General features: G+C 38.7%; 1 protein-coding gene across 1 annotated transcript; it reads left to right on the top strand.

Moving 5' to 3' along the window:
• The first annotated feature begins 218 nt into the window (after positions 1-218).
• LOC109064775 (leucyl-cystinyl aminopeptidase-like) lies at positions 219-24,999 on the top strand. Its single transcript, XM_042756694.1, is given in 18 exon segments — positions 219-582; positions 2,923-3,745; positions 3,906-4,044; positions 4,421-4,552; positions 4,646-4,766; positions 4,917-5,068; positions 5,705-5,822; positions 6,385-6,547; positions 6,698-6,830; positions 7,041-7,192; positions 8,371-8,462; positions 8,564-8,747; positions 9,609-9,765; positions 16,395-16,579; positions 16,750-16,911; positions 17,002-17,142; positions 22,477-22,558; positions 22,666-24,999. Coding segments are annotated over 18 exon segments (3,087 nt in total). The 5' UTR covers positions 219-563; the 3' UTR covers positions 22,798-24,999.
• The last annotated feature ends 2,430 nt before the right edge of the window (positions 25,000-27,429 follow it).

The following is a 27,429-nucleotide window of genomic DNA, read 5'->3' as shown; positions in this document are numbered from 1 at the left end:
AACTTCCAGTCCACAGATGATAGATAGATAGATAGATAGATAGATAGATAGATAGATAGATAGATAGATAGATAGATAGATAGATAGATAGATAGATAGATAGATAGATAGATAGATATTGACTTTCATTCATTTTTACATGCATAAAAAAAAAATATTACGCTCGACAGGGAAAACACTAAAGTCATACGGGTTTAGAACAGCACGTCAGAATAGCAAGTTTTTGGTGAACTGTCCCTTTAAACGGGGCAGCTGAAGTGGGAAGTAAAACTCAGGTTTCTTGTTTGACAGCAGTGATCACCGCTTTCAGCTCGTGTCCGCTGTTATATCGATAAACAGTGTGCAGCGATGGTTCAATAAACCGCTGATCGATCGTTTTAATGTGGTGAAGGGAGAGAGCTGTAGATTAGGCTAACGATGCTAAGCTAGCACCAGTTATCTGATGCGTCCCTGCGTTGAATGAATGTGTGACTCTTCAGCTTTCCCAGGATTAAATAGGCGCACTTTCAACTGAAACAGGATTTGTTTTTTTTTACTTCAGACCTGCATTTAAACATTTAAGCATGGAGACGTTTGAAAGCGGTAAGGCTGCAGCTAATATGGACTCTTTATATGTATGCGAGGTCGTGCACTGCAAAAAGTTACCAGCTAACATGCTACCGCTAGCTGTGTCGCTTTTTTATGTATAATGAAATTTAATCTCCTCGAGTACTTCTCTTATAGTGTGATTACTTGCTTTTATCGTGGTCCTGGTTATGTGTCAATGATTGTAAGAGTTAGTTATGGTGTTGATTAGAACGAAAGATAACATGTATGAAAAGTTCAAGCAGGCTAACGTTATATGAATAATATTTAAATAGCCATCAGTGCATCTTCTTCACAAAGTTCACAGTAGGTCGTGACAGGAGCTCTGATTAAATAAAAACGTATTAGTGTTCATGAGGGGTTGGTAATGTGAGTAAATCAGATCAGTGGTTTATTTGTTTTGGTGACTGTCATGCACGTGATGTCTCACAGTGCTCTGCTGTTAGCAGTCTGCATTAGACTTTATATTCCATTTAAGTCATGATCTGTCAGTCTGCGTGCATCAGACACAAATTTCCAAAGATATGTCATGTTTTGCACAAATCCTGTCCAAATCTTGGCAAGGTGACATTTGCAGCTTTGTGTTTTTATGGTCTTGCGTACGTTTGACACGCTGACCAGCTGGTTGTCATTTTTTAGTACTGTCTTTACTTCTATTTTAGGTAACTTAAGAGCTTCTGCCATCTAACTGTCACGAAATACAGTAAACCTTTCTTGTTTTGTTGACTTCCTGAATAAAAGTTTGCATGTTAAGAAAGTTTGGCTGACAATGTCAAGAACATATCTGGGTCATATTTCCTCTATATAGATAGATAGATATAGATATGTTTAATTACCATGAAGCAAAATGTCACATTCTTAATACTGTCATGCAGAATATAGTATTAAATTGTATAGTATTTAAACATCAAGGTAGTTTGTGTTTCAAATTAGGCCTTTATGCAGATTTAAATAATCATACAGTAATGACAATTTAATGAGAATCACCACTGTGAATAATGGGAATTCAAAAAAATAAATAAATAAATAAAAATAAATCCTTTGGATTCATATTAGTATTGTAATGAGAATTTGAAAACCAAATGACCTTAAAGTCACCATGAATCAAAAAGTCTTATTTTTATTGAATATTGTAGTGCATTTACTGTTATAAAAATGACAAATTATAAATGAATTATCAGTCTAGCTACATCATAATTTTTTTAATGTGCCCTCCTAATTGTTCTTTGAAAACATTAACCTCTCGCAACAACGTCTATTTTCTGATGACGTGTGCATAAGCACAAGGGGTGGGGCAATAATCTGTCACTTCCAGAAACCTGTCACTCACATGAGATCATAGCAATTAGCTGACAACAAGAATCTGGTTAATTGCAGATGGACAAAACAAAGTCCTGCCCTACTTTTTTCTTGCCAGAGAAGTCGTTTCACTCAGATATACCTCACAGTTGGAAAGAAAATACAATCGCAAGCTTCATGTCTTGCAAACTTAATGAACATGGGTATAATATCATAATGCAGAACATCTTTAAAAATAGGCTGAATTTTAATCACATATGCAAAATATATGATTGGCTTGTGTCCTAAAATGTGTCCTTGACATGTTTTTGTGAGATTTGCAAAGGAACTGTAGCAAGTGTTTGCTTAAAGTGTTTGCTGAAGAATTTACTAACTCTGCACGGTACTAAATGAAAGTGTTGCACTAACATTAAATGAGGCATGTGATTTTGTTAAAAAGAAGTTGAAATTCAGGTCACTTAAAGAACAAGAGTATTTGTGCAGCAGACATGAATTGACCCCAGGTCAGCTGGTAGGATATCAGTGGTTTCAAGCAATGTGTTAAATGGTAATTTGATCACTGTTAACTTAGGCAGTGCAGTGCCTTGATTTGTTATTGAATATATTTAGTCTAATTCTCCGTTGAAGAAGGAAGTAAAAGAGGAACCATGCAAACACTTTATTTCCTGCCAGTGTATTGACAAATCTTATGTAGACTATAGTTGAGACACATTGAATTGAGTATAAAATAGTTTATGCTGTACATTAGTGACAGCCTGTGGTCATGGGTGCAAGTATTTACTGGAACAGTCTTAATGTTTGTCTGCGCAGATGCATCAAAGGAGCTTCTTTCATCTTTAGTTTCACTATCATTTGTTTTCTTCTTTTTACGCTCTTACTTAAACACTTGTGTAGGCTGAATACAAAATCACTCAACTTTTCAGAGAAGTTCTCAGTTATCATAGACTGTAGCACTCTTGTCAACAGGAAGCCACTTCCAACAACTGTGCTGTTGTATTGTATTCACACACCATTTTCTGTTTCCACTGTAACCTACAGAAAGAGCTCCACTGCCCAGGAACATGATTGAGAACAGCATGTTTGAGGAAGAGCCAGATGTGGTGGATCTGGCGAAGGAGTCCCCTTCCTACCCCATCGACTCAGACGATGCGGTCTATGAACCCCGCAGCTCGCGACTGTTAGTCCGAGGCCTTGGAGAAAACGACCTGGATGAAGATGAGGAAGATTACGAATCATCTGCCCGTCTTCTTGGAATGTCCTTCATGAATCGCAGTTCCAACCAGCGCAACGTTGCCTCATCCTACACCCGCCAGCAGTATTCTGAATCGTGCTTGAAGCCTTCGACTAAGACAACAGTGGTAGGTGTTCTCATCCTGGTGCTGGTGGCCTCCATGATTATGGTCATCTACTTCCTGCCAGGCTGCACTTTCACCAGGAAAGGCTGCAAGAAGTCCAATTCGACCATGGACAGCATCTATCCCATTTCCACAAGTGGTGAACCTTTCCCATGGACCGAGTTGAGGTTACCGCCCAGTGTGTATCCTGTGCATTACAATATATCACTCCATCCCAACCTGACCCTCATGACCTTCCAAGGCAGTGTATCCATCTTGGTGCAAGTCTTGAATGAAACAAAGAATATTGTCCTTCACAGTTCTGATATGAACATAAGCAAGGTCACTTTTGAAGGTAAAGAGGTCCACGTCCTGGAGTACAAACCTTGGCAGCAAATCGCCATCAAATTTCCAGAAGATCTTAAGAAGGGACAGTATGTTTTGAACATTAACTACACGGCACAGCTCTCCAACAGCTATGATGGCTTCTACAACAGCTCATATGTCGACACAAATGGTACAAAAAGGTATTTGCAGCCCAGTTAACCTTTGTGTAACATTCTGAACAGTTGGGATACATTTGAATGAACTATTCAGCTTCAGTGTATTGATTGACAGTTTCTTCTACTTAGTTATATCTTTATGCCTCTCAGACACATCCTTTAATTCACTCCATCTTTCTTCTAGAGTTTTGGCTGCTACTCAGTTTGAGCCTTTGGCTGCTCGCAAGGCTTTCCCTTGTTTTGACGAGCCAGCTTTTAAATCAAATTTTACAATTAAGCTGACCAGAGAACGCAAGTACATCAGCCTTTCAAACATGCCCAAGGTAGTTATTTTTGTTTATTTGTTTGATTGATTGATTGATTTATCTATCTGCTTTTTCACTTTAAATTAAGAGGCTAATACATAAAACGTCTTCATTGCTGTTTGGTCAGGTCAAACATGTTTTGTAACATTTATTTTATTTTAGTCTTTCTAATTTAAGAGACTATTCTATAAAATCTTCAATTACTTTCTTAAATGTAATTGGTTATATATACATTTTATTATAGGTTGTATTTGTTTTATTTTTATTTTTTATTATTATTTTACTTTTTCATTTTAGTTTTGATGTTTTTATGAGTTACAAATATTGTCATGCATGTTTTTTTCTCATATTATAAATTTTGTAATTTTATTGTCCAATTTGTTTTATTTTCTAGGTCAAAACTACAGATTTAAAAAATGGGCTTCAAGAAGATGAGTTTGGGAAAAGTGTTAAAATGAGCACTTACCTAGTTGCATTTATTGTGGCTGAATTCATCGGTGTCAGTAATAATGTCTCTAAAACTAAGGTATGTGTTCTTCTCAAAATCAGTGTCTTGTGTTACAAATATTATGTAAACATATTGCATTATGGTATTTTTTTTTCCCAAAATGTTGTGTAGGTGTCTGTGTATGCCGTTCCAGACAAAAAGGATCAAGTGCAGTATGCTCTGGACACAGCTTGTAAACTGTTGGAGTTCTACAATACATTCTTTGAGTACGATTACCCTTTAAGCAAGCTGGGTGAGACACCTTTCCTTAAAGAAACTCTTAAACAGGGATTATTAGATTTCTAGGATAGCTGGACATACACGCTAATGTTGCTTTACAAATAACAAACCTTAAAGTTTTTATTTCTAGTGACATGACCGAATGTCCTTTCAAAATCAATAGATCTAGTGGCCATTCCTGACTTCCTCGCTGGAGCCATGGAGAACTGGGGACTAATCACATTCCGTGAGACGACTTTGCTAGTAGGGAGTAATTCCTCCTCTATAGACAAGCAACTGGTGACCTCGGTCATTGCTCATGAACTTGCCCACCAGGTAATTCACTTTATAAATAAAGCAACATTTTCATGACAGGGAAATAATAGTCACGTTTAAATGAATAACAACACATGATAAAAATATCCTGAGTTGGTGGCTGCTTTACCAGGGTGTGTGTATTTAAGTATCGTTTACGTCCAGCTTTGATTACAATGTTGACCTACTTCAAGTTGTTTTCTTAAAAGCATAGTTCACCAAAAATGAAGCATTCATTTTGTTCCAAACCTGTATAACTTTATTTCTTCTGTTGAAGACAAAAGAAGATATTTTGAAGAATGTTGGTAACCAAACAGTTGCTGCAAGCCATTGACTTCCATAGTACAGAAAAAATATATATATTGAAGTCAGTGGCTACCAGCACCTGTTTGGTTACCAACATTCTTCAAAGTATTCTCTTTTGTGTTCAACTCATACAGGTTTGGAACAATGTGAGGGTGAATAAATGATGACCGAATTTTCATGTTTGAGTGAACTATCCCTTTAAGCTTTCACTCCACATTTTTGGGAGAAGTAAATGACAAAAGTGATATTGACATAAAACATATATTATTAATTCAAATGTAATGTTCAGTTGAAAAGGCTAGGCGGAAATGCTGTGTTCATTATGTCATGCACTGTTGTTTTTCTGTTCAGTGGTTTGGAAATCTTGTCACTATGAGATGGTGGAATGATCTTTGGCTGAATGAAGGATTTGCAACCTACATGCAGTACATGTCGATTGAAACTGTGTTCCCAGAACTTGATATGGTAAGTATTAGTCTAAATTAAGAATTACCCTTTGTTTCTTTCAGCACCTTTTTTTTTTTTAATGTAGTGTTGAGGAATTGAGAAGAGTCCTGGTCTCTGAATGGCCCTAAAGTATTTTTCTATGTATTAGGGATGCACTGAAATTTTGGCCGAAAAATTGTCAGTGAAAAATGGCATTTTTGGTTTTTGATTCAGAATTCAGAATAGATTATGTTAATTTCTCTCTTGTTTATTAAATTTTTTGAACAATGCTGTTTCTCGTGACTTTTACCGCTGTAAAATAAGGTATTGGCAACAACTAGGTAATAATGTTGATAGGCTACTCATCATTTCAAGGTAATGTCATCTCTAAATTGGGCTAATTTGGACAGTTTCGCAAAAAATGTCATTTTAATAAATTGAATTTAAGGCTTCATTTTGGAGAAAAAAAGAATACATCAAGTGGTAATAATGACTGCAATCTTGTATTCTTTGCCTGAGCTTGTTTTGATGTAAAGTAAATGTTGAAGAATCAATTCCATCGGAGTTGACTTTGAGAAACCTTTCATTTTTGAGAAAAATCGGAGTTGACTTTGAGTAATGTGTATTTAATTTTCATGTTTGTGTGTTCTTAAATGTTCGCTTTAAAGCGCTGACCAAAGATGCATTGAACTCATCCCACCCAGTGTCTACTGTAGTGAGCACCCCTGAGCAGGTGGAAGAGATGTTTGACTCTGTGTCTTATGAGAAGGTACGTCATAAATTATCTGTTGCTTGTGAAGTGGCTTTAATTAACCGCCTTTTTGAAAACTGGTGCAACGTAATAATTTGTCATTGAGTGTTATTGATCGTATAGCTATTCTCAAAACTTGAACATGTTTCTTGGTCTGCTTTTAATCCGGGGGCTTCAATACTGCTGATGCTCAATGCAACACTCACAGATGGGGAGTTTCGAAAAGGAGTGATTGAGTACTTACAAAAGTATAACCTATCAAACACAGAAAGTGAATACTTATGGGACAGTCTTTCCCAGGTCAGTCCTTTTCTAAGTGAGATGAACTTATGGTGCCTGCAGAGTGATTGCATTTCATTATTTACGAGAACAAAACAAAGAGTTGTTCTGAGTATGATAAAGGCAGTTACAAAATTAAACAATGTGCACTTTTACATTATGATGAAGCAGCTGAGCTGACATCTGAGCCATGGTTTTATAAGTGTGTGCTGACACCCATGTTCTCCATAGGTGAGCAAACAAAACTTAAGTGTATCTAAGATGATGAACACCTGGACTGTTCATAAGGGCTTTCCTCTGGTCACAGTGGAGAGAAAAGGCACTCAAGTGACACTGACACAAGAACATTTCCTTCTGAATGCTGAAAACAGCACGGATGACAGGTAGAGGACTTTTACTGCAACTGTGAAGATTGATCTAAACATGTCTCATAACGAATGAGGCTGTGAAAGTTGTTTTAAAACTAGCTATCAAAAGTTTGGGCTCAGTAAGATTTGTTTTAGTATTATTAAGATTTTTTTTATACATTAATCAAAAGTGTTTCTTACTATTCATCAAAGAATTCTAAAAAATATATCCCAGTTTCCACAAAATAGTTTGCTGTTAATTTACTCACCCTCAGGCCATTCAAGATGGTAGAACAGTAAAATATATTTTTAGCTGAAATTATGGTCCTTGGTGTTTCATAAAATGCAAGTTAGTGCTTTTGAGAGTCAAAAAAGCATATACAGACAAGACAAAATTAATACTTGTGGCTCCTGACGATATGTTGAGGTAATAATGTTAAAAATGATGTTTATGTTCTTGCACAGACTGCAGTATATCATCAGGAGCCACAGGTATTAATTTTGTGTTGCCTCTATGTGCTTTTTTGACTCTCAAGTTCTGGTAGCCATTGACTTGCATTTTATGAATAACCAAGGACTATGGCTTCGGCTAAAAATATTCTAATGTTCTACTGAAAAAAAAAAGTCAAATACTTCTTGGATAGCCTGAGGGTGAGTAAATTAACATTAAATTTAAATTTTTGGATGAACTATCACTTTAAGCAGCTGTTTCAACATTGATAATAATAAGTGTTTCTTGAGCAGCAGATCAGCATATTACATCAATTTCTGAAGGATCATGTGACACTAAAGACTTGAGTAATAATGCTGAAAATTCAGCTTTGCCATCATAGGAATAAATTACATCTTACAATAAATGAAAATAGAAAATAAAATCATCTATTTTAAGTTATATTTAAACAAAATAATATTTCCTAATATTACTGTTTCTAATGTATTTTTGATCTAATAAATGCAGCCTTGGTGAGCATAAGAGACTTCCAAAAAATTTTTTTTTTCAAAAATCTTACCAACCCCAAACTTTTAAACTGTAGTGTATGTCATGGGACAGAATAGTCTTGTTTGTTTTAAGGTGCAAACAACATTTTAAACAAGGGCTATTATATTGATTAGAGTCAAAATCCAATATTGATCTACTGAAAAAGCAAGCTGTATGTGAACTCTGCCTCTCTTGATGTGGAATGTTAATTGGTCCACTTTTGTGTTACCCGTAGCAGCCTGTGGCATATTCCCCTGACGTATGTAAATGACAGCTGTAGTGTTCCCAGCTCCTGCAAGCAAGTGTTCCATCTCAAGGACAAAACAGGTGAGGCTTGTCCCCAGGAGTGTACTGAGTATACTGGCATAGACAGATAATTACTGAAAATATTCAGTAATGTATTGTTTGTTGCTTTAAATCTTTTCCAGCCACGTTAAATCTTCCAGATCAGGTGAAGTGGTTGAAGTTCAACTTCAGGAGTGATGGTTTCTACATAGTGCATTATGATGAGGAGGGATGGAAGAACTTGATTGATGCTTTAAAGGGGGATGTGACTGTCCTCTCCTGTAAAGACCGAGCAGCTCTCATCAATAACATCTTTGCTCTCTCAAGGTAGATCTGCATTTAAAGGAAGTTATTAGACAAGACTTTCAAGAGCTGATGTTGCAGGATTCCCACAATCATAGAAAACCTGGAAAAAGCAATTTATTGATTAGGATTGTGGTTCAGATTAAAATATTTTTATTAGAAAAAAAAATCTATTTAGCTCTGTTTTGCAAATTATTTTTAGAATAATTGAAATATAAATTTAACTGTCCCATCATCAACTGGAAAATCACCGGAAATGATTGCGTCAAAATTGATTGATGTGGATGTAGTATGTTTTCCAGAACATTTCAGTGATATGATAATACTGTAATATCCATCAAAACCAGCATGTAAAATTCTGCATTAAATTATGTCCTTTTTTTATTCTTTTTTTAAGATACACTAACATTCAAAAGTTTGCTGTCAGTAGTATTTTTTTAGTATCTTTTCACCAAGGTTGTATTTATTTGATCAAAAATACAGTAATACTTACAGTTTTCTTTTCTAATATGTGTTAAAAAGTAATTTATTCCTGTGACATAAAGCTGAATTTTTGGCAGCCGTTACTCCAGTCTTTAGTGTCACATGGTCCTTCAGAAATCATTTTAATATAATGATTTGGTATTTAAGTTACATTTCTTATTATTATCAATGTTGAAAGCAGTTGTGCTGCTTAATATTTTTCTTGAAACAATGAAACTCTTTTTTTTTTTAGGATTCAACAGAAAAAAAAATCTAATGCATCCTTGGTTGAATAAAAGTGTTAATTTCTAAAAAAAAATTTAAAAAAATCTTACTGACCCCAGTGTTAAAGTAGTGAACAGTAGTGTACATTTTTCAGTAAATAAGTGAAAATCAAGAATGTATGCTTCATCTTTCCTCCAGATCGGGCAAGGTGTCTTTCAGAGATGTCTTAAATCTAATGGAGTACATCAGAAATGAGACACAAACGGCTCCCCTGACTGAAGCTCTCTTCCAGCTTGGTCAGATCTTCAGGTTGCTGGACAAACGATCAGAGTTTAACTTGGCCTCTAGAATGACGGTAGGTACAGCATTCATCTACAACACCTTGAGTGGCTGTTGTGGTCAGATGGCTCTCTTTAGCCCCTTTCACACATACAGTCTTTACTGGTAAATTGCCGTTAAGAGATCATGTGTGAACAGGACCTTTTCAAAAATACTGGTAAATTAATTCTGGCTATTTACCTGTATGAGAATTTGTAATAATATCCGTGAATTACAGGTCAAGTCAAGTCAAGTTGAGCTTTATTGTCATTCCGCTACATGTGTGGACATACAGTGGAACGAAATGTCGTGCCTCATAGGACCACGGTGCTTCATAAATACAGACATACAACAATGACTTAAACAGTTTAAACCTATACACAACTAACCTACTGACAGATTTTGACTCTAAATATACTATATATAAAAGTTTACCTATACATAAGCTAAAAAATAAAGACTATACATATGATATACATAATACTGTACCTATACACAACTAACCCACTGACAGATTTTGACTTTAAATACTATATATAAATGTTTACATACATACCAAATACAAACTATACAGATGCTACACATAAACACTGTTCCTATACACAGCTAACCTACTGACAGATTTTGAATATGAATATACTATATATAAATGTTTACCTATACATAGACTGAAAAGGAAAAATATATAGACTATACAAATGCTTCACGTAATACTGTACATGTGCAAAGAGAAAGATTGTAAGTCAAGCAGGTGGCTGGGGAATAGTGCAAGATGATTTGTAGTGCACTAGCATGTAAACAAATATTTGAGTCTTTTGTGGGATTATGTGCACACAGCAGTGTGTGTGAAAAGTGTCTAGTGTGCATAGAGGAGAACTCCACAAAAAAAGAATGTTTCAGACAGTTTTCTGTGATGTGGTAAGGTTGGGTGGGGGGGGATGTAGGGAGTGGAGGAGGTGAGATGGTTTCAGGAGGTAGGGGGTTTGTATGGGGCTTCAGAGTAGGGCGGGGTTATTTGAGTTCAGGGCTCTCACAGCCTGGGGGAAAAAGATGTTGAGCAGTCTGGCGGAGCAGGCTCTGATGCTCCGGTATCGTCTTCCTGATGGTAGGAGCTGGAAGAGTCTGTGGGAGTGATGGGTGGGGGTCCTTTATGATACTGTTGGCTTTGCTGGAGCATCGTGTAAGGAAAATGTCCAGGATGGAGGGGAGAGGGGCACCGATGATCTTTGCAACTGTATTCAATGTCCGCTGAAGGGTCTTGTGGTCTGGGTCTACCGGTAATATGCTCTGTGTGAATGCAGAACGAGAATAGAGGTATGACCAAGCGGCAACCTTCCGGTCTCTCTCTTGAATCCAACATGGAAGTTACTTAAACTGCAATTCATCGATTGGCCGCTAGAGACTGGCTCCAAAAGGGAGTCAATCCCATAGACCCCCCATGTTAAAAAACTTTACAGCAGAAAAAAAAATTTGGTACAGCCTGGTACAAAAAGTCATTATGGTCTGTATAGCTAATTTTGACCTTCATGAGAACTGTGAGGGGTTGAATTTTCCATACAGTTTATGGGTATGACAAAGCCACTGGAAGGCAAGCCTGTATCCTTTAGCCAAAAAAGTGTAACGGCTAATGTTAAGCTGCGGTACGCAGGGAAAGAGACCAGGGGCCATTGTGTAATTGGCTGAGGTGCCTCATGTGAAGTTAGTTGTTAGGCTTTTTCCAATGGGAAGTACTACAGATCCTCACATCTCCCAATAATAACAGACCGATCGAGGTTTGACATCAAAGTACCGCAGGAGCTATAGAGAGCAGACAAATCCGTATGCTTTCAAATCACTTCTCGCGGCAATTCTTCAAGTCCAACACACCCATGCCTCGTCCAAAAATCCAAACTTGGTTAGGGCTGGGTATCGATTCAGATGTCCTGATTCGATTCGATTTCGATTCGCAAGCTCTCAATTCGGTTTTTGGTTTGATTCTCGATTTTTTTATTTCTTTTTTATTACATTCAGTGAATATACTGTAGTTTTAATACAAATGCTATTGATATTTCTAAAAAATGAACAGTAAACATCAGTTTACAAATTGTGAATTTCTAAAATGAAATTAAGAGCCACAGACCTGTATTTTAAACCTATTCTTTTTTTGTATAGGGTCCTTTTTTAAACAATAACAGGGCCATATAAAATGTTCTTCTTTTTTATTTTTTTTTGGTAATCAGATGAAGGCATAAAACATTCATTTAATTTATTCTAATCAAATGAAAAAAAAACAACTTTTATTTTTGGCAAACTAAGTTAAATTTAATTATGTTAAAATTAAGAAGAAAACAAATGTGATTATTCCTTTAAAAATAAAGATTTATTAATATTTAGTAGTAGTAGTAGTAGTAGTAGTAGTATCATTGTTGTTACATTGAGTCTTAAGACTGCTAAATAGTAATATATTTCTGACAGTTTCTTCACGTTAAACTAAACTTTTATTTTGATGGTTTGCCGTGAGGAACTTGCAGCTGCTGTGTATATAATATCAGGGTTTCTGCAGGATTTTTAAGCTCAAATTTAAGACTTTTTAAGATCTGCACAAATAAAATTAATTCCATATGAGCGGGGTAGGGCAATGTCTATAGTACCATATCAAACAGTAAAATTACTGTAAAATGCATAATTTACAGTTCAGATACAAGTTTTTACAGAAACAAAGTTTTATAAAATGATTAACTTTACATTTCATCATTTGAACCATTGTTGAGAAGATGAGTCAAAAGTATTATTGTATTAATTTAAACAATTAATATTAATGAATTATTATATCAATTAAATTATCACCTAATGTATGCGTGCACTCTGTAGGTCCGGTTTTTTTTTTTTTTTTTTTTTGCGATATACTCATAATATCAAATCACACATCATTAAAACTACAATTATGATATTATCACAGACCATACATATCACACCCCCCATGTTTAGATTTTAATAATGCATTATCTTCTTATCTAACCACCAGTTCACATTTAAAGCTCTGCGTGTTTGCAGGGTAAAAACATGGGTCGATTTTAGCATTGTTCTGAACTCTGAACAAAACAACAGGCTTATTGAAAATGCTCATTCATTCTCTGCCAGCAGGTGGAGCGTTTGGTAGAAATATAACTTTCCCCAGTAACAGAAGAACACAAAGCAGCGCAGCACCGGACTTTGGACGTTTGGTGGTTGTTTGTTTGTTTATTTAATGATATTATAATTTTGGAGTTTAATCGACTTTGAACGTGCAGTGCTTGTTTATTCAATGAAATCATAATCTTAGCTGAAATCATAACTAAGATTTCTTGTACAATTTAAAGGGATAGTCCACCCCAAAATGAAAATTTTGTCATTAATCACTTACACCCATGTCGTTCCAAACCCTGTAAAAGCTCCGTTCATCTTCGGAACACAATTTAAGATATTTTGGATGAAAACCAGGAGGCTTGAGACTGTCCCATAGACTGCCAAGTAAAAAGCAGTGTCAAGGTCCATAAAAGGTATGAAAGTCGTCTTCAGAATACTCCATCTGCCATCAGACGTGCAATCTAGGTTATATGAAGCGACGGGAACATCCAAAATATCTTAAATTGTGTTCCGAAGATGGACGGAGCTTTAACGGGGTTCGGAAAGACATGCGGGTAAGTGATTAATGACAAAATTTTCATTTTGGGGTGGAGTATCCCTTTAAGACTTTTTTAAGGCCTTAAATTTGATACAACTAAATTTAAGACTTTTTAAAACCCTTGAATATAATGGTAGTTTTGTTAAATTAAATGGTAAAATGCTATTGAAGTGACTCTCAGAGCAGCTGGGGATGATATTCCTGTATACATATAATCATAGTGAGACGACAGGCTGAAAACACAGCGGGCGTCGTCCGTGCTTTAGTAAGTGTGTAGTAAACAAAACAGTGCGTCGCACTATCCGCCATTCATTCATTCGTTCATTCATTCATTGTGGAAATCATGGCACCTTTATGCGTGATGTCAAATGCTTCCGCAGATTTGAGGTGTTACTATAGAATTTCACCTGAGCATTGCAAATGATGAATATTATTTTGTTCTTAGTTCTTGTCAACAGTATCTCCGCCATGAGAAGCACTGAATGAATGACAGGCTTTCAGTTGTAACATTGCGCAAGGTAAATAAGAGGGTGACATCTAGTAAAGAAGACATGATAAGATTCACTTTAATCAGATTTTGTTTTAAATGTTTGCTGAAATAAATACCGGAAAAGATTGATTTGCGGCTTTTGAGAATCGATATCAAATCGACACAATTAAAAAAAAAAAAAAAAAAAAAAGATTAATCAGAAAATAGATTTTTTGCCCAGCCCTACTTGTGGTCTTGGCCACTTGAGAGCTCGTACACGTGACCGGAAGTAAGTGCGCAAGACTGTCCCAGGTCTTAAAAACTGCAAAGCGCAGTGCCCTTAATGCACACTAAATCCATTCCATCTCGAATACCGCTCCAGAGTGCTATTCAAGGCTTACAGGTGCTGGTCATATAATTAGAATATCATCAAAAAGTTGATTTATTTTACAAATTCCATTCAAAAAGTGAAACTTGTATATTATATTCATTCATAACACACAGACTGATATATTTCAAATGTTTTTTTTTTTTAATTTTGATGTTTTTTAGTTTAATCTATTGAAAATCCCAAATTCAGTAACTCAGAAAATTAGAATATTGTGAAAAGGTTCAATATTGAAGACACGTGGTGCCACACTCTAATCAGCTAATTAACTCAAAACACCTGCAAAGGCCTTTAAATGGTCTCTCAGTCTAGTTCTGTAGCCTACACAATCACGGGGAAGACTGCTGACTTGACAGTTGTCCAAAAGACGACCATTGACACCTTGCACAAGGAGGGCAAGACACAAAAGGTCATTGCAAAAGAGGCTGGCTGTTCACAGAGCTCTGTGTCCAAGCACATTACAAGAGAGGCGAAGGGGAGGAAAAAATGTGGCAGAAAAAAAAGTGTACAAGCAATAGGGATAACCGCACCCTAGAGAGGATTATGAAACAAAACCCATTCAAAAATGTGTGGGAGATTCACAAAGAGTGGACTGCAGCTGGAGTTAGTGCTTCAAGAACCACTACGCATCTCGCTTCAAAAAGGACTGGACTGCTGCTGAGTGGTCCAAAGTTATGTTCTCTGATGAAAGTAAATTTTGCATTTCCTTTGGAAATCAGGGTCCTAGAGTCTGGAGGAAGAGAGGAGAGGCACACAATCCACATTGCTTGAGGTCCAGTTTAAAGTTTCCACAGTCAGTGATGGTTTGGGGTGCCATGTCTTCTGCTGGTGTTGGTCCACTGTGTTTTCTGAGGTCCAAGGTCAACGCAGCCGTATACCAGGAAGTTTTAGAGCTCTTCATGCTTCCTGCTGCTGACCAACTTTATGGAGATGCAGATTTCATTTTCCAACAGGACTTGGCACCTGCACACAGTGCCAAATCTACCAGTACCTGGTTTAAGGACCATGGCATCCCTGTTCTTAATTGGCCAGCAAACTCACCTGACCTTAACCTCATAGAAAATCTATGGGGTATTGTGAAGAGGAAGATGCGATATGCCAGACCCAAGAATGCAGAAGTGCTGAAGGCCACTATCAGAGCAACCTGGGCTCTCATAACACCGGAGCAGTGTCACAGACTGATCGACTCCATGCCATGCCGCATTGCTGCAGTAATTCAGGCAAAAGTAGCCCAAACTAAGTATTGAGTGCTGTACATGCTCATACTTTTTATGTTCATACTTTTCAGTTGGCCAAGATTTCTAAAAATCCTTTCTTTGTATTGGTCTTAAGTTATATTCTAATTTTCTGAGATACTAGATTTGGGATTTTCCTTAGTTGTCAGTTATAATCATCAAAATTAAAAGAAATAAACATTTGAAATATATCAGTCTGTGTGTAATGAATGAATATAATATACAAGTTTCACTTTTTGAATGGAATTAGTGAAATAAATCAACTTTTTGATGATATTCTAATTATATGACCAGCACCTGTAGTGTATCCCATCATGCATCATGTTCTGGAAATAAATCGTGAGACTTTTTGCCGAGATCTCGCGAGAGGTCACGGAAACCTTTCCAATGTAAGTTAAATATTAATATAATAATAAGATTTTACATATAATTTAGTAGAAAAACAGTGTTTTTATGTTTTATTGATGCAAAGATTTTGGACAACAATTGCAGCTGCTTTTTATCACTTTATTAGGGTTACCACAAATTAAAATTATGTTTTGTTATAGGGACTACTGAACAGACATTTAGAAGTTGATTTTAAAATGCAAAGTATTTAAAATTAAAATAAAGCTATGTAAACACTTGCATTTTTACAACACTATAAGTGTGTCCCATCAGGTAATGAAAAGTTCGACATACACTTGTGGTCTTCATCCTCACTTGAACACTTGGGCCAAATACAGGAAATACGTCATATAAGTTGTCAAGTGGTCAAGTGCAAAGACCATTTTTGACCACAGCACATTTTTGTATTTACCGGTAAATTCATTCTAGTCATTTTATGGTAATTTACTGGTATTACTATGTGAGGGGCTTTTATTTCATCTTATAAAAACTTATTTAGTGCTGAAACTTGTTTGAATGTTTTCTTGGAATTCAATCTTTGCAGAGTTACATTGATGACCATTTCGGAAGTTTAATGGAGAGTCAGTCATGGGATCTGGAATCTTCTGTGTCAGAGATGACGCTTCGGTCTGCCCTGCTGGAGATGGCATGTTCCCTTAACATACGTAACTGCTCAACACAGGCCAAGCATCTGTTTGATCAGTGGTTTATTTCCAACAAGACTTTTCAGTAAGTTTGTGTGGTGATTGACCCTTGGCTGAATTAGTTGGAATGCTCTTCTAATCTTGTGATTTGCAAAAAGCAGAAGGAAAGAGCTGTTGTCTAATGACTTTTTTACTCTTCACTGCAGTATTTCTTGGGAACAGAGGAACTTCTTGTGATATGCCTTGTTGTTTTAGGATTCCCAGCGATCTCATGAGAACAGTCTTCAAAGTTGCTGCTCAGACAGATGAAGGATGGGGTAAGCTTCTAGACATATATAAACACTCCATCAATGACCAAGAGAAACGCAAGACACTGGAAGCTTTGGCCAGCACTCAGGATATACGGAAAATCATTTGGTAAGGCTGGGCTGCCTGTTCCATTGGAAAGAAAATTCTTTTGAGATGTCAGTACAGACATACTGAATTTAATTTGTTTTTCCCCTTAAGGATTCTACAGAGAAGTCTTGATGGAAGTGTGATTCAAACTCAAGAATTTCCTTTGGTGATCAACGCAATTTGCAAGAACTTTGCTGGCTACCTCTACGCTTGGGATTTTGTGAAGGAAAACTGGGATAAAATCACTCAGAAGTGAGCGGTGAACTTATATTTTCTGACTTTTTGAATCCACACGTTTATTGTAAATATTATGCAGAATAATAATAACATTAACAACATAACAAGACGACAAGGTATAAGGTCGTAAAGATACCTTAAACAATGTTTATTTAGAGGGCAAAGGTCATAGAAGTTTTAAGACCTGATATTGACTATCTAGATATATGTTCGGGGATATATATATAAAACTTTGGGGTCTGTAAAATATTTCTTTTTCTTTTTCTTAAGAAATTAATACTTTTTAATTGTTCAAAAGTGACAGTAAAGACTTTTACATTGTTCCATATAAATGCTATTCTTTTCAATTTATTTAATCATCAAACAATCCTGAAAATATATCACTGTTTCCACAAAAATATTATAAACAGCACTGTTCCCTTTCAGTCGGTCACTCTCGACGCCACGTCGGTGACCGACGAAAATGGGATATCGCTTCGATAGCCCAATCTACTTCGAGTGTAAACTAAATGAGCCAATGCACATTGGCATTCAATTATTGCATCCAGCTGCCGCTGACCATAGCGTGTGTATAATAAGGCAGCAGGTGCAATGCATACCAGCTTTTCGCTTCGGAGCCGAGCGTTAGTATTGTTCTGCTCAACTGTGTCTGCTGTGAACTACGAGTTCAGCACGCTCTCTGAAGCTTCACGTGTTGGCGAGATGGCGCTTTAGCGGTGGTCGTTCCCGAGTGGAGTGGGTTGCACACTTCAGGTTGCACTACCCCCTGTCGTGTTGCAAGCGGCCAATTCCCCTGTGCGCCTCAGCACTAAAATAGCATTTCCTAAAGAGCAAATTTCTTTAAAAGAGCTTCATGGGTGCGTCTTTGTAAAGACGATGGATCATCCTTATAAGGATGCCGTTTCACCCGTGCGTTTCTGGGTGCGGTTGTTACCTGGCAACGGGTGATGGTCACGATTGCTGCCTCACGTGTCTGGGCAAGCATGGTGTGTTAGATTTCGTGGGTTGCTATTGTTACCAGTTTTGGGATTCGGACATCTTGGAGCTGCGAACCAGGCTCCGCTACCTTCAAAAAAGATCTGGAGCTCGTTCTAGCGGCCGACAGATGAGAACCACTTTCAGCAGTAGCACGGGCGGTTTGAGGATTACAGTGGTGGCAAACCCCGCAGGGAACCAACACTCTGGGGACCATCACTCCTCTTGCATCTCCGATCCAGTGGAGTAACCCACGGAACGCGCTGGGCTCTCTTCAAAGAGTGTACCAATGGTATCCAGTGGGCCTCCCCACTGACCAGATGTCGATCTCAGCATTGAAGGGAGAGCTGTCAGATGAAGGTTCGGCTGCGCTGCCATCCTCCAGGACGGTGGCGATGCCTGAATTGGGTCCGGAGCTGACATCTATGCTTTCCCAGGCTGCTGAGAGGGTAGGGCTCGAGTGGAAATCTCCACCGTGTCCCGAGCCCTCGAAGCAGGATGATTGGTTTCTTGAGGAGGCTCGCGCTGGTTCTCAGTGCCTCACCCCAGTGCCTTTCTTCCCGGAAGTGCATGACGAGCTCACCAGGTCGTGGATGGCACCTTTTACTGCCAGAAACTGGCCGGTGGGCTCCTCCTCCCTCACGACCCTCGATGGCGGTGCAGCGAAGGGGTATTTGGTGATTTCCCCCAGTGGAGCGGGCGGTAGCGATGCAATTGTGTCCTAAGTCTGCCTCCTACTGGGGGGGAGACCCGGTGCTTCCTTCCTGGGCCTTTAGGCATTCGACTGGTCTAACTGGCAGTGCCTATATGGCTTGTGGAGAAGCTGCATCTGCATTACACGTTACGGGGTTACTACAGGTGCACCAGGCCAAGGCACTAAAGGACCTGCACAAGGGTGGTCACGATCCAGAAGTTCTGAAAGAAGTAGGTGCATCTGCTTTACTCGTGCTCCAAGCGACAAAGGTCACCGTGCCTTCTCTAGAGATCGCAGTCCTACTAGCGAAGGACGCGATAATGCCGGTCCCTCCAGCTGATATGAGGACGGGGTTTTACAGCCCTTACTTCATTGTACCCAAGAAAGGCAGTGGGTTATGACCGATCTTGGATCTCTGAGTTTTGAACCGGTTCCTTCATCAGCTACCGTTCAAGATGTTGACGCAGAAACACATCATCGGGTGCGTCCGTCCCCAAAGTTGGTTTGCAGCGATCGACCTGAAGGACGCGTACTTTTATGTATTGATCCTTCCACGCCACAGACCTTTTCTGCAGTTTGCGTTCGAAGGACTGCTGCAGTGGCACATCAATTGCCTAGAGTTGTTAGCAGTGCACCTTGCCTTGAACCATCTCAAAGGTCGCTTACGGGGCAAGCATGTGCTGATCCAAACGGACAACACAGCAACCATTGCGTACATCAACCGACAAGGTGGTCTGCGCTCCCGTTGCATGTCACAACTCACCTGCCACCTCCTCCTCCTTTAGAGTCGGAAGGTTCTGAGGTCACTTCATGCTGTTCACATTCCGGGCCTGCTCAACCATACAGCCGACGAGCTGTTGAAAGCTGGAGAATGGTGACTCCATCCCCTGACTGTCCAGATGATTAGGAGATGGTTCGGAGCCGCTCAGGTAGACCTGTTTGCTTCTCCAGAGACCTCTCACTGCCAGTTGTTCTACTCCCTGACCGAGGGAACTCTCGGCAGGGACGCACTGGCACACAGCTGGCCGCAGGGCCTACGCAAATATGTGTTTCCCCCAGTGAGCCTTCTTGCACAGACACTGTGCAAAGTCCGGGAGGACGAGGAGCAAGTCTTGCTAGTGGTGCCGTATTGGCCCACTCTGACCTGGTTCCCCAAACTAATGCTCCTTGTGACAGCCCTCCTTGGCCGATTCCTCTGAGGAAGGATCTACTGACTGGCACCCGCGTGCTTTCCTTTCTGCAGCAAGGGCTGGAGCGGAGGCTGTCTCCCTCCACCCTCAAAGTCCAGGTTGCTGCTATTGCTGCGTACCATGACCCCGTGAATGGGAAGTCTTTAGGTAAACATGACCTCGTCATCAGGTTTCTTAGAGGAGCCAGGAGGTTAAATCCTTCCCGGCCCCCCTCCATACCCTCTTGGGACCTGATTCTGGTGCTGAAATCACTACAGCAGGGCCCATTCGAGCCTTTGCATTCAGTTGAGCCAAAGTTTCTTTCATTGAAAACTCTGCTCCTGCTTGCACTGGCCTCCATCAAGAGGGACCTGCATGCATTTTCGGTCGACGATTCTTGCCTAGAGTTTGGGCCGGCTGACTCCCAGGTAATCCTGAGGCCCCGGCCCGGCTACATGCCCAAGGTTCCCACTACACCCTTCAAAGACCAAGTGGTGAACCTACAAGTGCTGCCCCTGGAGGAGGCAGACCCAACCCTGGCTTTGCTCTGTCCCGTCCAAGCATTGAGATGCTAAGTAGACCAGACACAAAGCTTCAGGACCTCAGACCAGCTCTTTGTCTGTTACGGAGGCCGGCAGAAGGGGAATGCCGTCTCTAAGCAGAGGATGGCCGACTGGATTCTGGATGCCATAACCCTGGCTTATCAGGCACAGGGTGTGCCCTGCCCGTTCAGGTTGCGAGCTCACTCAACTAGAAGTGTTGCATCCTCCTGGGCACTGGCTCGTTGCGCCTCACTGACAGATATTTGTAGAGCTGCGGGCTGGGTGACCCCTAACACATTTGCTAGGTTCTATAGCCTTCGTGTAGAGCCAGTATCCTCCTGTGTCTCACCTCAAACGGGTAGTGGCACCGAGAGGCCCCGGTTAGTGTCGGCTTGCTAAAACTGCTCCAGAGTGTCCGTACTGTAGACCCTGTTGAGATCCTCCATCACCCTAGGCAGCTGGACGCGGCGGAACATCCAGCGCCAGGCCTTCATGAATCCGTGAGAACCATGGAAGGCTGGGTTCCATATTGAGACCTAAGCGGTACTCATATGTGTATAGTCCACGGTATAGCCTTTGAGCCCATGTTTCCCCGGCAGACTTCTGCCTTCCCAAGAGGATTTTAATCCCCTAAAATTTCTCCATATACACATAAATGGATGCTATATGTGTATTTGCTCCCGAGACCCCCTTCGGGAAGGATGGGGCTTCCGCAGCATCCCTGTTCCAAGCGGAACGGATACGTTTTCCCAGTGTTATCCAATCTCACCCAGTGAGGTAGTGCTTTGACAATGGTAAGTGGAACTACTTGTTCTGAGCCCCGGCCTACACCAAATGGGGCGCAGGTGGCTCGCACAGGGCACTGGAAGGGGCAGCACCCATGGCGCTTTGGTAGGGATCCCATTTTCGTCGGTCACCGACGTGGCGTCGAGAGTGACTGACTGAAAGGGAACGTCTCAGTTACGTATGGTAACCCTCGTTCCCTGAAGGAGGGAATGGAGATGCCACGTCCCGTCAACCATGGTTGCTATACCACCGCTGAGCCGCTGGGTCTCTGGCTCGTCTCCTCAGCGAAAACCTGGTATGTATTGCACCTGATGCCTTATTATACTCACGCTGTGATCAACGGCAGCTGGATGCAATAATTGCATGCCAATGTGCATTGGCTCGTTTAGTTTACACTCGAAGTAGATTGGTCTATCGAAGCGATATCCCATTTTCGTCGGTCACTGACGTGGCGTCGCCGTTCCCTCCTTTAAGGAACGAGGGTTACCATACGTAACCAAGACGTTTTCAACATTGATTATAAGAGACATTTCTTGAGCACCAAATCAGCATATTAGAATGATTTTTTTGTAGGATCATGTGACACTGAAGACAGGAGTAATTCACTGGAGACTGAAAATTCAGCTTTGACATTACAGGAATGGATTATATTTTACAAACATATTCAAATAGAAAACAGTTATTTTAAATTGCAATAATATTTCTCAATATTACCATTTTTACTGTACTTTTTTATCAAATACATGCAACTTTGGTGATCCTAAGAGACTTATTTTACCCTATCGACCTCAACCACATTTATTCAGTGTATTTAGTATGAACATTTGTGCTGTCATTTAGTAATTTTCTTAGTACTGCAAATAAAACCAAAATGTAAATGCATTTTCTTATGTTGTAGGTTTGTTGATTTGCATGTAGACCCTTTGTTTTTATATTGAACTGATTTTGTGTGTGTGTGTGTGTGTGTGTGTGTGTGTGTGTGTGTGTGTGTGTATATATATTTATATATATATATATATATATATATACAGTATATAATATATATATATATATATATATATATATAGAGGGAGAGAGAGAGAGAGAGAGAGAAAATCAGTATATGTATTTATATGTTTATTGTGCATGTTAAAACATTAAGTGCATAATTTAATGTTGTTTCTTTTTAATTTTTTTCATGCAAGTTTCCTGTTGGATCCTTTGCCATTCAGAGCATCATCATGTCCGCAACCAGTCAGTTTTCCACAAAAACCCGTCTCACGGAGGTCTGTTCATCCCCAAAAAAGCATAGCTATGATTAAATAAAAAAACAGTAAAGTTTTACTTTTGTGTATTTGTACTATGGTAATATTTTTTTTTTTTTCTCATCCAGACCCAGAACTTCTTCACTTCTCTGGGGACGAATGGTTCTCAGATGAGGATCGTGCAGGAGGCCATTGAGACCATTAAGCTCAACATGCGATGGATGGAAAAGAACTTAAACGCCCTCCAGAAATGGTTGTAGTGTGAGGAGGAGACGGCTCCTCTTTCGTGCCTCTCACTTCCTCAGGTGACGTCACCGGGAACATGCAGGTGTGAGTGATATTACCATCACAACAGCCAGAGCCATAAATGTACAACGTTAGGGCAAACTCTAGACAGAAGGGCAGATTAACTTGGGCGTAAAGGGCCGTTTAAAAACATTTATTTTCAGGGCATCTAATAGGGATTTTTTCTGAGTAGCCAGAAGCTTGCCAGATATTTGCCTGAAAATATTTAGCCTTTAATGCATTATCTTTCCTCCAAGTTCTGAACGAAATGAAACCGTACAGTCAGTATATGATTTCCTGTGTCATAACTCAAGTGTTAGATGTTGCTTCGGGAAGGCTGATGCGTTGTCTTTTTGGGGTTCACTTGGGGCCCAACTCAGTATGTATATGGCTCTGGCCTTGAGCACTATTTGCACTATTCTAAGATTCAGCTTGCTCAGGGCAAATCTGGTTGTTGCTGAAATATCATGATGCATTTAAACCCTTTTAATTAACGTCAGCGTCTACAGACCAAAACCTCCCATCTGTATCTCTTAAATATCCCCTTATCACGAATTGCCAAAAAAGAAAATTATGAAAACTGAAATGATGCTACATGGGTGTCATCACAATCCCCCTTTCTTCTAGATATAAACGTTTTATTTATGTGTGTGGAGGTGAAATTTTAATCATTTGCACAGTCTGCAATGCTTGAATCCAGCACTGTGTAAATGTTCTTGCCTTAGAGGTTTTTCAACTTTTGTCTTTTGCACAAAATGTATTTTTTTTTTTTTTTTTTTTTTTTTTTTTGGAGTTTCATTTAGAAATGAGTATGTATATTATATCATTCTTGTGCAGGCTTGCATATAGGTAAAAGTTTGACATTGGAAATATTATGTTAGAATTTCTTAAACATTTAGGTGTGGATTTTATTTTGGGTTTTGCTATGCACATTCTGATAAAGCTGAAATATTTTACAGTTCTGTTATTAAAACTCTGTGGTTTTACCCATATAAGCTGAGATGTAGAAATTAGGGCTGGGCGATATATTGCATGCGATTGTCACGTGCATTCCGTCAGTAAAGCTGGTTCCCTGCTTACCGCTAAATCGCCATCGCCTGCTTTCAGATGGAGTGGCATTTAATAGACAGAGCCGTAGTTCACTGACAAGCTACACAATATTGCGTTCATTATCGAAAGCGATTCATCTGCATTAATGAACGTGATATTATGTAGCTTGTCAGTGATCTACGGCTCTATCTATTAAATGCCGCTCCATTTGAAAGCAGGTGATGGCGATTTAGCTGTAATCACGGAACCAGATTTACTGACTAGATGCGCATGATCATATCATTGGATATACCGCCCAGCCCTAGTAGAAATATATTTGTTTGCAAGTCTGCATGTACAGGGATTTAGTTAATGGTAAAGCGCTTTTGTCAATTTGCCACAAGGCAAAAAACGGGCTGTAAAGTCACATCACTGATTGAGAGTTGTTACATTTTTCACTGGTTGCTACTGATTTGTACTCTTCAAGGATTGTAGGTTTTTGAGCGTGTGATGTCTTCACAGATTTTCCTCACAGATTTTCATGCTATTCAGGAATTATTTTTGAATATTTTTAATGCTTTTAGTTGGTCAAAAAATATGGAGTCACAACCTCGCACAAATATATGTCAAAATGCACATTTATCCAACTTTTTTTAAACTCATAATACAGTGTGAATATCTGTGCATTTTTATGCATGTATTTTTTTGTATTATTTTACTCCATACATAAATGTTTAGTTTAGTTCATGGAGTGTGAGAATCTGTGCTCACTGTCTATAGCTCAAACGTTAATACACTTTCAGGTTTTTGATTATAGCTCAGTGATTTGACCTCATAAAATGTCAAATATGACTGGTACATTGTAATACAGCTGGTACATTGTAATAATTTTGTATGTAGCAGTTGAAGTTTTGCTTAATCAGAAGCGTTATTCATGTATTTGTGATAGACATGAATAAGGACAACGGCAGCATTGTTACACTGTAATGGACATTTCTAATGTCAGGTTGGAGTGTTACAGTTATCGATGAATGTATTCATGTTTGTTACTATAGATCTGTTTAGACACAACCGTTATGATTGTAATTCCCTTGTATCTGAATTCATCTGGATCTGGTTAATTAAACACAATGAGGTGTCAAAAATGCTGTCTGTCTGTTGAATCCATTTTCTGGAATTATTTAGATCTCATTGTTTCAGCTGCCACAATATGGGATTCATGTAAACCTGTTGATTTCTGTGATGTCCCTCATTAAGTGTTTTGTTTCCCCTGAAATGTTTCCTTGTCTTGTCAGAGACTGCATTTAAGAAATGCTAGTAATTTTTTGGGCACAAATCCAATCGTTAATTTGTTAGTTTAAAGGAAAAATATGCTTGCTTATGAAAACCTGACCTGAAAGTCACAGTAAAAGCGACTTAATCATGAGTTTTCGAGATGTCTGATGTTGATGTTATTTATAATTAAATATTCAAGTACACTTATGATCTCTTACCTGACATACCAACTGCTGATCCAATAGTTGCATGTGTAAATGTTTTGGGTGAGGAGATGAACAATTTGCAGTATTTTAAATGGCTTGTGAAAAACTTCTCATGCCCGAAGAAATATATTTCATTTGTTTGAATAGGATATTGGGAAATTGTCATATTTTATGTTGTTAAACACTGGGTTTGAATTCTAGGCTTTTAATATGTTGCTTAACAATGGAAAACCACTGACCCATGGTTATACAAGACAAAAAATAAAAAATGATTTTGTGCACAAATGTTTTCCTTCTAGACATTCAGTAGATGGCACTGTTCTCTAGCTTGTTCTCTCTTTTGTAAAAAAAAAAAAAAAAAAAAAAAAAAAAAAGGTTTAGGTACAAAGACCGATGAAAACAACAATCATGTGAGATAAGTATAGGGATAAGTAGGGACACTTAATAGAAAAAAGAAAACAATGAATGCATATACAGTGTTCCATAGTGTATGTACACACACATACACAGTACACATACAGTTTATATATAAGTATATATATATATATATATAAAAAGAAAACAATGAATATATATATATATATATTTATATATAAGTATATATATATATATATATAACCATCTGAGTTCACAAGAAGCAATTTATCACCCGAGTCAGGGTTGGCAGGCTTGCTAATTAATAGCATCTTTGGGTATGTTTTTCAGTTTGGTTATAAATATGCAATATTGGGTGCCTTATTTCCAGGATAGAGCTGTGTATTTGTACGTAGGGCTAATTTTGGTGAAGCTATTGGCTTAAGTTGGTTTTGTGTGAGACCTGGTTGCTTGTAAATAGCTGGCTATCATTCACTAAATATTTTTGTGTGAAGACTTGCAGGTCTATCTGTGCAAGTCTCCAAGGTCCATTTTAACACAAGTTTAGCTCATCAGGTATGAGTGCATCTCAACAGGCACAACCCTGTGTGTGCAGCGCTTTTTTCTCAGTGGTTCTGAGATACTGATATATCCAGAAAACACTGTAACTCCTGCAGCAGTCTTCTGTAATTTCACCCCCTCCGACAGGGCTGTAATTACTGTTAGTGATCCTGCTAAATTGTAATATAAACTGCTAATATATTGGCCACAAGGTCAAATAGGCAACTTCATTAATGAGCCAGACGTGCTCTTACCCCTGAAGATGACACTCCATTTGTGGGTTTCGGTTATTTTAAAAACCACTAGCATACCACAGTTGACTTACTCTCCTGGCCTCAGTTGACCTTTAACAACTGCACACATCACTAACGCACAAAGCAAACAACCAACCTGATCTCATCCTCACATGACACCGTATCACTGGATTTTTAACTGTCAGTACACCTCATCCTGCATCTACCTCACTGTGATCTGATCACAGCCACATTTTATTAAAAAAGCACTCAAGGTGGTGGTCACATTTTCTGTTGGTTAGCCAATTTTCATGGGAGAAATCCAGTCATTTAGAGATCCACGCAATCTGGAACTTTGCATGGGTTTGGCACGTTGACCAATAGAAAGTTGCTTGGTTTCAAAGTGAATTTTGTTTGAGATCTTATTCACTTTAGCAAAAGTAGAAATTAACCTTTCTGAAACTTTTAATCAATTGAACCAATTGCTGTGCAGATGATTCACTGCAGATTGAAGCATGTTGGTCAAAACTGTGTAGAACTATGTGAAGGTACTAAACACAATAATGTTTACAAACATGAGATAAAAACACATTTGCAGACGCAACCATGCCATTTTAGCCTGCTTTGAAAGTACTGTGCTGTATCAGGTAAGCTACCGAGCACTACATCAGAAAAGCCAGACAGATGGAGCTGATTATGTGATGCAAACATCAAAATGTATTGTTTTACAAATCACGCACCATGGTAAAAGTGTTTTGAGGTCATAACATAGTATTGTGCAAGGAATTGCATGAAAAAAAAAGTCTTTGTTATTTGACAATCTGCCCCTGCAAACAATTTGTTAAAAATAACAAACATTAGTGTTCACTTCACCTGGAAACTGCACCGTATGTCATGTATTTCCAATGAGTGTATATGTTGCAAAATTCACAATGATAGATGATATTTA

Source organism: Cyprinus carpio, chromosome A5, assembly GCF_018340385.1.
Source record: "Cyprinus carpio isolate SPL01 chromosome A5, ASM1834038v1, whole genome shotgun sequence".
In the NCBI taxonomy this organism is placed as follows: Eukaryota; Metazoa; Chordata; class Actinopteri; order Cypriniformes; family Cyprinidae; genus Cyprinus; species Cyprinus carpio.
Note: the sequence above shows the minus strand (reverse complement) of the source record. Positions and strands in the feature narration are given on the sequence as shown.